The sequence below is a fragment of the Natator depressus genome, chromosome 23, assembly GCF_965152275.1.
Source record: "Natator depressus isolate rNatDep1 chromosome 23, rNatDep2.hap1, whole genome shotgun sequence".
In the NCBI taxonomy this organism is placed as follows: domain Eukaryota; kingdom Metazoa; phylum Chordata; order Testudines; family Cheloniidae; genus Natator; species Natator depressus.
Genome location: NC_134256.1, coordinates 18,773,487 through 18,783,556, shown reverse-complemented (window position 1 = coordinate 18,783,556; position 10,070 = coordinate 18,773,487). Strand labels below are relative to the sequence as shown.

Sequence of the window (10,070 nt, the reverse complement as noted above, 5' to 3'; positions counted from 1 at the left end):
GGGGATGGGCAGGGGGCAGGTGGGGGAGCTGTGGAGGGATGGGCAGGTTGGGGGAGGCTCTGGGGGGATGAGCAAGGGGCAGGTGGGTAGAGGTTCTGGGGGGATGGGCAGGTGGGGGGAGGCTCTGGGGGGATGGGCAGGTTGGGGGAGGTTCTGGGGGGATGGGCAGGGGGCAGGTTGGGGGAGGCTCTGGGGGGATGGGCAGGGGGCAGGTTGGGGGAGGCTCTGGGGGGATGGGCAAGGGGCAGGTGAGGGAGGCTCTGGAGGGATGATGGGCAGGTGGGTAGAGGTTCTGGGGGGATGGGCAGGTTGGGGGAGGTTCTGGGGGGATGGGCAGGGGGCAGGTTGGGGGAGGTTCTGGGGGGATGGGCAGGGGGCAGGTTGGGGGAGGCTCTGGGGGGATGGGCAGATGGGGGAAGGTTCTGGGGGGATGGGCAGGGGGCAGGTGGGGGAGCTGTGGAGGGATGGGCAGGTGGGGGAAGGCTTTGGGGGGATGGGCAAGGGGCAGGTTGGGGGAGCTGTGGAGGGATGGGCAGGGGACAGGTTGGGGGAGCTGTGGAGGGATGGGCAGAGGGCAGGTGAGGGAGGCTCTGGGGGGTTGGGCAGGTGGAGGGAGGCTCTGGAGGGATGATTGGCAGGTGGGTAGAGGTTCTGGGGGGATGGGCAGGTTGAGGGAGGCTCTTGGGTGATGGGCAGGTTGAGGGAGGCTCTTGGGGGATGGGCAGGGGGCAGGTGGGGGAGCTGCGGAGGGATGGGCAGGTGGGGGGAGGCTCTGGGGGGATGGGCAGGTGGGGGAGCTGCGGAGGGATGGGCAGGTGGGGGGAAGGTTCTGGAGGGATGGGCAGGGGGCAGGTTGGGGGAGGTTCTGAGTGGATGGGCAGAGGGCAGGTGAGGGAGGCTCTGGGGGGTTGGGCAGATGGGGGGAGGTTCTGAGGGGATGGACGGGGTGGGGTTGTGGTTTTTCTCCCTGGCTCCTAGCGGACCCCTCCCAGCTCAGAACCGGATCCGATCCTCCCCCCTGCAGGTCTGCAGACTTTCCAGCCCAGCTCTGGATTTCCCAGCTGTTCCCTGGCTCTGCAGTGGGTCAGAACCAGGCCCGCCCCAGCTCCGCCCCACCCCACCTGGATCCCTGTCTCTATTCCGGGCCAGACCCAGAACTTCCCTGGCTGAAGCCCCCGATGCTCCGGCAACACCTGATCTCTCCCTATGTACCAGGCTGGAACCAGATCCCCAGGTCCAAAAACTCATTAGCCCAGCTCTAGACCGGGGGGGGGGGGGGTGGGTGTCCCTAGGGCTGCGGAGCAGGAGTCTGTGCCTGCAGTTGCCCCCCCCCAGCCCCCACCCATGAAGATGCAAGAACCCTCCTTCCCCCCCAATCAAGACACCGGTATTCCTTGTCCATCCGCTTAGGATTTTATTTCAAAATGGTATTTCTTTTCCACGTTCTTTTTCTTTTTAAAGCTTTTTTAAAAAAGGAGTAAATCGCTGGCTCAATAAATAAGGTGAACGTGACCCAAATAATAACAATAATTAATAATTAGCCAAACAACCCAATCTTGGCATAGATAATAAATTAAATAATTTAAAACAGCAACGTCCAATGGATTTATAAATAGCGTGAGGGTGGAGTGACCCAAAGCAAGGGCATAAATACAGAGATGGGGGGGCAGTTATATGGAAATACGGCCCAGCTGTGGGATCGGGGATGGTAGGGGGTAAACACCTGTAAGGGAATTTTGTGTCTGGGCAGTGCCCTGGCCCGACGGGACCCTGATCTCAGTGACTCTGTGTCTGGGATCTCCCCTCCCAGAGCCAGGGAGAGAACCCAGGAGTCCTGGCTCCCAGCCCCCTGCTCTAACCACTGGACCCCACTTCCCTCCCACAGCCGGGGAGAGAACCCAGGAGTCCTGGCTCTCTTCTGCTTTTTCGCCATTAACTCTGCAGGGCCAGCAGCATCTGTGACTGTGGTGAACTTCCGGAGCACAGTGCCGCAGGCTTTCCAGGGCCGGCGCAGGCATGAGAGTGACTCTTGCGCCGTCCTCACCCCGGACAGCAATAAATTCCCCCCCTACCCGCCCCCCATCAGGAAATGAAGGATGGACCGTCTGTAATTACATAGCCCGGGGGTTGCAGTTCAGCAGCGCGGCCATTAGGAGTCACTGCTGCCCTAGGAGGAGAGAAAGAAAGGATGATGAAAGAAGAGAATATAGAAAGAAAGAGGGAAAGGATGGGAAAATCAGAGAATAGAGAGAGAACAAAGAAGGAACAAGCGAAAGAAGGAAGGAGCGAAGGAACAAGCGAAAGAAGGAGCAAAAGACAAAAGGGAACGAAAGAAAGAACAAAAGAGAGAATGAAAGACAGAAGGAACAAAAGAAGGAGCGAAAGAGAATGAGAAAGAAGGAAAGACAGGAGAGGGGGAAGATGGAAAGGGGGAGAAGCAAACAGAGGAGGGTCCCACAGAAGGAGGGGCTGGGACAGCCCCAGTGCGGTAGGGATAGGAGTGAAATGCAGGGGGAGGGGGTTGAGACTCTCCTCCTCTAGCCCCGCTTCTCCATTCCTTCGCTCGAAGGGCCTTGATATCCCCCCCTCAGACTGAGGGGGGAGGAGAATCGTAACAAGAAATGAATACAAAAAAAGGAAAAGGCTAAAGAGCCCCCTTTCCCCCCATCTCCTACTGTAAATAAATAAATAAATAGTGGGTTGCATAAATAAGAGTTTGCTACATCGGGGGGGCTAGCCAACAAGCACCCCTTATTGGTGTGGGGGGGGCCCAGTGGGTGCCACAGCCGGGGGGCAGGACCCCTGTGCCCTGGAATGCTGGATGGGGGACCCCAGGTGTCCCCAGGGCAGGGCCCCCCACTGTGCCGGTCGTCACAGCTTGTTGCGGATCAGAACCAGGGCGCGGGCGGCCCAGTCCAGGTAGAGGTGCAGGCTGTGGAAGAGGGCGTGGCCGGCCTGCACCACCGCCCAGTGGGTGCCGTGCGAGGGCAGCACAGGCAGCGGGTCGCTGGGCCGGGGCAAGTTCAGCCTGGACATCTGTGGGGGGGAGGGAGAGAGAGAGTGAGTGAGTGTGTGTCCAGCCCTGCCCCCTGCTGGGGGTGTGTGTGCGTGCACCCAGCCCTGCCCTGCCCCCTGCTGGTGTGTGTGTGTGTGGGAGGGGGGTGTGTGTGTGCACGCACAGTGCTGCCACCTGCTGGGTGTATGTGTGTGCATGCACACGCATGTGCAGTGCTGCCCCCTGCTGGGGTGTGTGTGTGTGTGTGTGTGCGCAGCCCTGCCCTGCCCCCTGCTGGTGTGGGAAGGGGGGTTCAGCCCTGCGGTTCAGCCCTGCCCCCTGCTGGTGGGTGGGGGGGGGCTGCATGCACGCACAGTGCTGTCCCCTGCTGGTGTGTGTGTGTGTGTCATGCCCTGTCCCCTGCTGGGGGGGGGGTGTGTGTGTGCGTGCGTGCACACGCGGGTGCAGTGCTGCCCCCTGCTGGTGTGTTTGTGTGTCCATCTGTCCAGCACTGGCTCCAGCCCAAGAGCCCCCCAGGCCCCGCCCCTTGCTCCCAGCCCTGCCTCCACCACTCATGCCCCAGGCCCCGCCCCTCCATGCTAGGTTTGTCTCCCCAGGCCCCGCCCCTTCCCCCAGGCCCCGCCCTGCCCCAGGTACCACAGGCCCCATCCCCCAGGACAGGGGCGTGTCCCCCCCGCCCCGTACCAGGTGCTCCAGGCGCTTGACCAGGCGCTCCAGCCGGGCGTGCAGGGCTCCCAAGTCCTGCTCCAGGGGCCGCAGCACCGGCCCCGCCCGGCGCAGCCACTCCAGGTGCCTCTGGTAGTTCTGCAGGTCCGCGCTGAGCCGCGCCAGGCCCCCGGGCACCTGGGGCAAAGAGGGGATGAGCCACGACCGCGGAGCCCCCACACTGGGGAGCCCCCGGGGCCTGCCCCGAAGATCTGCCAGGATCCCTGCCCAGCACCTGCTGGGATCCCCCTAGACCTGAGCCTCCCCCCCGCCCCCCACACTGCCCCATTACACCCGCCAGGATCTCCTACCATCTGTGGCTGAGGCCCCAGTGGGGGAGAGGGGGGTGAAATGCACATGGCCACTAGGGGCACTGCAGCCCCACTACGTGGCCAAGCATCTTCCCCCCCAGCCCTGGTGGGAGTGGGGCCGGAGAGGTGGGGGGGCCTCAGCCCCTCTATATATAGATGTAAAGGGACGTAAGCTGAGGATAGAACCCAGGCGTCCTGGCTCCCAGCCCCCCAACTACTAGACCCGACTCACCTCCCAGATCTGGGATACAACCCAGGAGTCCAGGCTCCCAGCCCCCCCTCCCCTCGACCCCCCTGCCCACCCAGATCTGGGATAGAACCCAGGAGTCCAGGCTCCCAGCCCCCCTCCCCTCAACCCCGCTCCCCACCCAGATCTGGGATAGAACCCGGGGGTCCAGGCTGCCAACCGCCCCCCACAGGGTGACCCGCTCACCTGGATGTTGGCCAGCTCCACAGCGCTCATGGACAGCACGGGCAACGTGTCCATCTTGTGCTCCCCCTCGGCCGGGTACCGGGATTTCTGGGGAGGAAGGAGGGGATCGGATCTGGTCCAGGCCGTTCCACCCAGCCCCCTCCCCTGGGAACGGCTGTGGGGCTGGGAGAGCCCTGTGTATTCTCACCACACCAGTCCCTCCCGACACCAGTCCCATAGACTGAAAGGAGATGGCGGGGGCAATACCAGGGTAGATGGGCCTGTGGGGCTGATCTAGGGGTGGAGGAGGGAGGCCAGGGTAGGTGGGCCCAGGGTCTGATCCGGGGGCGGGGGCAGGTCCCGGGGTGGCTGGGGCTGGGGGAGACCCAGACGTACAAAGTGATGGAACAGGTGTTTGGTGTCACTCAGCAGGTTCTTGGCCAGGCTGATGATGGAGTCGAAGTCGGCCCGGGGGTCTGAGGGCTTCAGGCGCGGGGCAGGGAGCCCCCGCAGCCCTTCACACAGACTCAGCAGTGCCACCAGCAGCCGGCACACAATGCCTGTGGGGGGAGAGAGAGAGGGGCTAAGATGGGGGGCTGGGAGCCAGGACTCCTGGGTTCTCTCCCCGGCTCGAGGCGGGGAGTGGGGTCTAGTGGTTAGAGAAGTGGGAGGCTGGGAGCCAGGACTAATACATTTATGGTGGCTAAACCCCCGCCCCCCTCCGCCATCCCAGACACGCTGGGTGTGCATGTGCAAACAGGTTGCGCTGCCCCCTGCTGGCCCTGCACACTGGCTCTGGGGTGGGGTGCTCCGCCGGACCCCACACACTGCGCCCCCCCCTTCCCGGGGGCCGCTGGTTCTCCTCCGGCGGGGGCCGGCCGCATTCCTGGGGCCAGACGGGCCGGCCGGATTCCGCGCATTCCCGCCGGCCGGGACCAGCCCATCGCCCACGGCTTCCGGCCCTCGCCTCCCAGCCGGGCCCGCTCCCTCCGCCTCCGGCCTCCTCGCTCTGCCCCTTTCGCCGGGGTCTCTCTCTGTCGCTGTTTCGCCGTCGCCCCTCTCGCTTCCTCGCGCTCACCCTCTGTCTCGACCGAGCCCGGCCCCGGCCCCGGCCCCTTCCGCGGGAGCGGGGTGGTGGGCTTGGCTGGATTTGTGTCCTCGCTTTCTGTGTGGACGGGGTCGTTTTGTCCCCGTCGGGCGTCGTCTTTTATGGGATGTCAAAGGGATAAAGGTCACGGCTCTCGCTCGCTCGTCCTCTCCCTGTTTTCCCAGGACCCCCGCGCCCCGCCCTGCCCCGCGCTGGCTGGCTGGCTGGCTGGCGGGATTCTCCGGCCCTGACGCGCAGCTGGCAGGGGCTGCCGGAGAAGCCAGCTCAGCTGTGGCCGGAGAGCTGCCTTTATCTCTCGTCTATCTCCTGCCTCCTTCCCTGGCCGCTTCCTGTCTGCTGCTTCCCTCAGCCAGAAGGAATCTGGGCCCTTCCCTTGCGCTATGAAGCTGGGCACGGAGGAGAGGAGACCCTACAATAATCAATTGGCCTGCGCTTATGAGAGACCCTACAATAACCAACCAGGCTGTGTGTACTGGAGACCCCACAACAAGAAACCAGCGGGCACTTGTGGCAGTCCCTGCAATAACAAACCGATCTGTGTTTACGGGAGACCCTACAATAACAAACCAATCTGTGTGGACAGGAGACCCTACAATAACAAACCAGTCAGTGTTTACGGGAAACCCTACAATAACAAACCAATCTGTGTGGACAGGAGACCCTACAATAACAAACCAGTCAGTGTTTACAGGAGACCCTACAATAACAAACTGGTGTGCGCTTATGAGAGACCCATGATAACAAGCTGGTGCACCTTCATGAGAGACCCTACAATAAAAACCAGCACGCACAGCCCTGGAGTTCACCACAGTCCCCCCCCAGCATCATCCATGCCAGTTTGTTATTGTAGGGTCTCTCTAGGAAGGGGCTGTTATGATAGGGTCTTTTGCCCAGTTAACTCTGGACTCCTCCACCAGTTCCAAACCCAATGTGGTTGCCTCCCCCCGCCCCCCCCCCCCCCGCCCCACATCCTGCTTGTGTAACCAAGAGTCACTTGGGGGGGCCACCAGCCCAGAAGTGACTGGGCAGTCCTGGCCTGTAGAGGGGCAGAAGGGCCAGGAACAACCCTGGACCACCCTTCCCCGAACCCCCAGCTGCATGGAACAGGCAAATCCCAGGTTCCCAATGGGGCAAGAAGGGGTTAAAGTCCCCCCCAGCCATAACTGCCCCAGGCTGGGTTATTGGGGGTAACCCCCTTGTGTGCCCCTCCTCCATGCAGACCACACAGCTGGGCCATTCTAGTCCCCTCCCTCCCCCCCCTCAAACCCCCCTATGCTGGGATCCCCCATCCCCCTCCAGCCAGTCCCTGCCATGGAGCCGGATGGGAGCCGGTGCCCCCTAGAGGGGAAACACCCCTCCAGCTACCTCAACCCTCCGTCCCCACGGCCTCCGGAAAGCAGCTTCCAGGGTCCGAACCCCGCTAGGCCTGGATGGGGGCGGGGGGGGGGCAGGGGGGAGGAGGAGGAGCTGGTGGGAGATGGGGGCAGGGGGGATGGGGAGGGGGCAGGAGGTGGGGGGTGGGGGCAGGGGGGAATGGGGAAGGGGAGGCGGCAGGGGGGATGAGGAGGGTGGATGGGGGCAGGAGAAGGAGGAGGTGGGGGCAGGGGTGACTGGGGAAGGGGAGAGTGCATGGGGGCAGGAGGAGGAGGGATGGGGGCAGGGAGAGGATGTGGAGGGGGGATGGGGATAGCTAGAAGGATTTACCAGTACTATAAATGAGGGTGATCCGTCATCCGCCCCCCCGTGCATCCCCCCTCCCCTGCTCCCCACCCCCTACCTGCCCAGCCACCCCCATCCAGCCAGCCATCCCCCCTCCCCTGCCCCCCACCTCCTACCTGCCCAGCCACCCCCATCCATCCAGCCATCCCCCCTCCCCTGCCCCCCACCTGCCCAGCCACCTGCCCCCACCCCTGGGAAGCTGACCCAAGGGCCATGCCGGGCCTCACCCCAGCGCCTGCTGGGACCTGCTCCCCCTGAGTCACCGCAGAACACCTGGCCCAGCCCCGGAGGGAGGGAGGGGCAGGGTGGGGCAGGGCCTGCCCGTGGGCTGCGGGGTGGAGGGGGTGGGGCAGGTGGCTGCCCATGGGGTGCAGAGGGGACATCAACCGGGGCAGAAGAGGAGTGGGGTGGGCGTAGGGGGAAGAAGGGGAGGGGGTGCAGGAGAGGGGAGGAGGGTAGATTGGGGCACGGGGTGCCTGTGAGATGCAGGGGTGGGTGGGGGAGGGGCATAGTTTGTGGGGAGCCTGGGGGGTGCCGGGGACAGGAGGGGTAGGGTGAGTAGGGGTGGGAGGGTGTGGGTGGGGGCAGTAGGGGGAGGCTGGGGTGCCCCATGGAGTGAGATGGGGAGTGGGCAGGAGGGGGGAGGTTTGGGTCCTGGGGTGAAATGCTCATGGGGTGCAGGGTCTGAGAGGAGGCAAGTCAGGGAGTGCTGGACTGAACCCCAATGCTGCCCCCTCCCGCTGCTTTTCATTGGCCAGAGAGGAGAGGGGAGAGGGAGATATTGTGAGGTGGGGGGCTCCCAGCTTGGGTCTCACACCCCAGAGATTGCACCGGGGCAGGGGGGAGCCCTCAGAGAAACCCAGGAAATGGGGGGAGGGAATGGAATGGAAAGGAAGGAAAGGCGGAGGGGGGGGCTGTTAGGGCCTGATGGGGACCCCTCCCGTCAGACTAAGACACCTGCCACCTAGCAACGCAAGTGTTAATGGCAAGGGGCTCCCGCCCCCCAACTTCCAGATACTCCCTCCCCCATCCTGCGCAAACAACCCTGAATTCCCCCAATCCTGCCTGTACCCCCCCCGCCCCAACCCCCCTGTATCCCCAAATCCCACCCTGCATCCCAGACCCCCTGCACTCCTCCAGTCCCCCTGCACCCCCACGGTCCCCCTGTGTCCCCACATTTCCCCTGCACCCCCATAATCCCACTGTGTCCCCACAGTCCCCCTGCACCTCCACAATCCCCCTGCAACCCCACAGTCCCTCTGCACCCCCACAGTCCCCCTGCACCCCCCCAATCTCCCTGCACCCCCATAGTCCCCCTGTGCTCCCACCATCTCCCTGCACCCCTATTATCCACCATCCTCCTTTACTTCCCAGCTGTCTCTGGTGGGTAACCAGCCCCCAGGTCCTCCGTTTTGCTCGGCTTGGATGCTGCTGGCTGTGGGAACCCTGCACAGACCCCGCCACCTCCCCAGCATGCGGGGGCTGTTCGGGGCCCCCCACCCCACAGAGCCGGCAGCGCATGGGACCCCGCGCCTGGATCCTCCCGGCAGAGGGGCTTCGTCAGGGTCTGGGTTGTAAAGGGATTTGTAGGGCCCACTGGCTGGGGGAGTGCCATGGGATAGGAAAGGGTTAAACACACACACACACACACACACACACCCCATTTGTGTAAATCAGCACAGCTCCATTGACTTATAGCAACTGTCCCCTCCCCCGACAGGTCTACACACACACTCACAGATGTACACAAGACCACACACACAAAGCTCTACACACACACACACAGATCCCAGATCTACACACAGAGATCCACACACACATTTGCACACAGCTCTAACACACACAGATCTAAACACACACTCACAGATCACAGATCTACACACACCCAATCTAAACAAGAGCATGCAGAGATCTATACACAGATCTACACACACAAACACAGATCTACATACACAGACCTACACACCGTTTTACACACATCTCTAACACACACACACACATTCACACACACGTCCCAAGTACCCATCAGCCCCCAGGCTCTCCCAGCACTGTGGGGGTTACACAAACTCACGCTGCCCCCCCACCCCTCCATCCTTCCCCTTTACGCCCCTCTCTCTTCTGCAGCCCCCCGAGCACCCTGCCCCTGGAGGAGCCCAGGCCCTCACCCCCCGCATGTAACACCCCCTCCACTCACAGCTGAGACCCCTCCAAACTTCCTACACATGTCACAGCCATCTGGGGGGGTAGCCACTAGGGGGTACTGGGAGCAATCCGGCCTGGGTCAGCCCTGGGCAGGGGAGGAAATCCAGTCCAAGCAGGCCCTTACCAGCCCCTCCTGAGGCACATAAGGAGACAGAAGCTCCCTCCCCCCCCCCAAGTCTCCCTCTTCCCCCAGTGCAGGCCCAGAGCCTGGCCTGGCCAGAGGGCTACAGATACACCTAGCACAGGGGTGGGCAAATTATGGCCCGTGGGCCGTACTGCCGTTTAAAGCCGGCCCGCGAGCTGCACCACGTGACTTGGCCCCACTCCGGCTCTTATGCGCTCCAACGGGAGCTGCAGGGGTGGTGCCTGTGGATGGGGCAGCACGCAGAACCGCCTGGCCGTGCCTCCGCGTAAGAGCTGGAGAAGGGACACGTCACTGCTTCCGGGAGCCGCTTGAGGTAAGCGCCACTCAGAGCCTGCACCCCCTGAGCCTCTCCCGCACCCCAATCCCCTGCCCCAGCCCTGATCCCCCTCCTGCCCTCCGAGCTCCTCAGTCCCAGCCCAGAGCACCCTCCTACACCCCAAACTCCTCATCCC

General features: G+C 63.3%; 1 protein-coding gene across 1 annotated transcript; it reads right to left on the bottom strand.

Moving 5' to 3' along the window:
- Positions 1 to 2,108: 2,108 nt before the first annotated feature.
- IL11 (interleukin 11) lies at positions 2,109 to 5,846 on the bottom strand. The gene is made up of 4 exons (XM_074937498.1): positions 5,523 to 5,846; positions 4,466 to 4,552; positions 3,701 to 3,859; positions 2,109 to 3,036 (listed from the first exon to the last, which is right to left on the bottom strand). The coding sequence occupies exons 2-4, from the start codon at positions 4,517 to 4,519 to the stop codon at positions 2,872 to 2,874; spliced, it is 378 nt and encodes a 125-aa protein (XP_074793599.1). The 5' UTR covers positions 4,520 to 4,552; positions 5,523 to 5,846; the 3' UTR covers positions 2,109 to 2,871.
- Between the last annotated feature and the right edge of the window lie 4,224 nt (positions 5,847 to 10,070).

Excerpts from the sequence above, each read along its gene's own strand:
- IL11 (XM_074937498.1), bottom strand. The coding sequence starts at position 4,519 with ATGGACACGTTGCCCGTGCTGTCCATGAGCGCTGTGGAGCTGGCCAAC. Across the intron at positions 3,860-4,465 it reads TGGAGCTGGCCAACATCCAG|GTGCCCGGGGGCCTGGCGCG; the intron begins GTGAGCGGGTCA and ends TCTTTGCCCCAG. Across the intron at positions 3,037-3,700 it reads TCAAGCGCCTGGAGCACCTG|ATGTCCAGGCTGAACTTGCC; the intron begins GTACGGGGCGGG and ends TCCCCCCCACAG.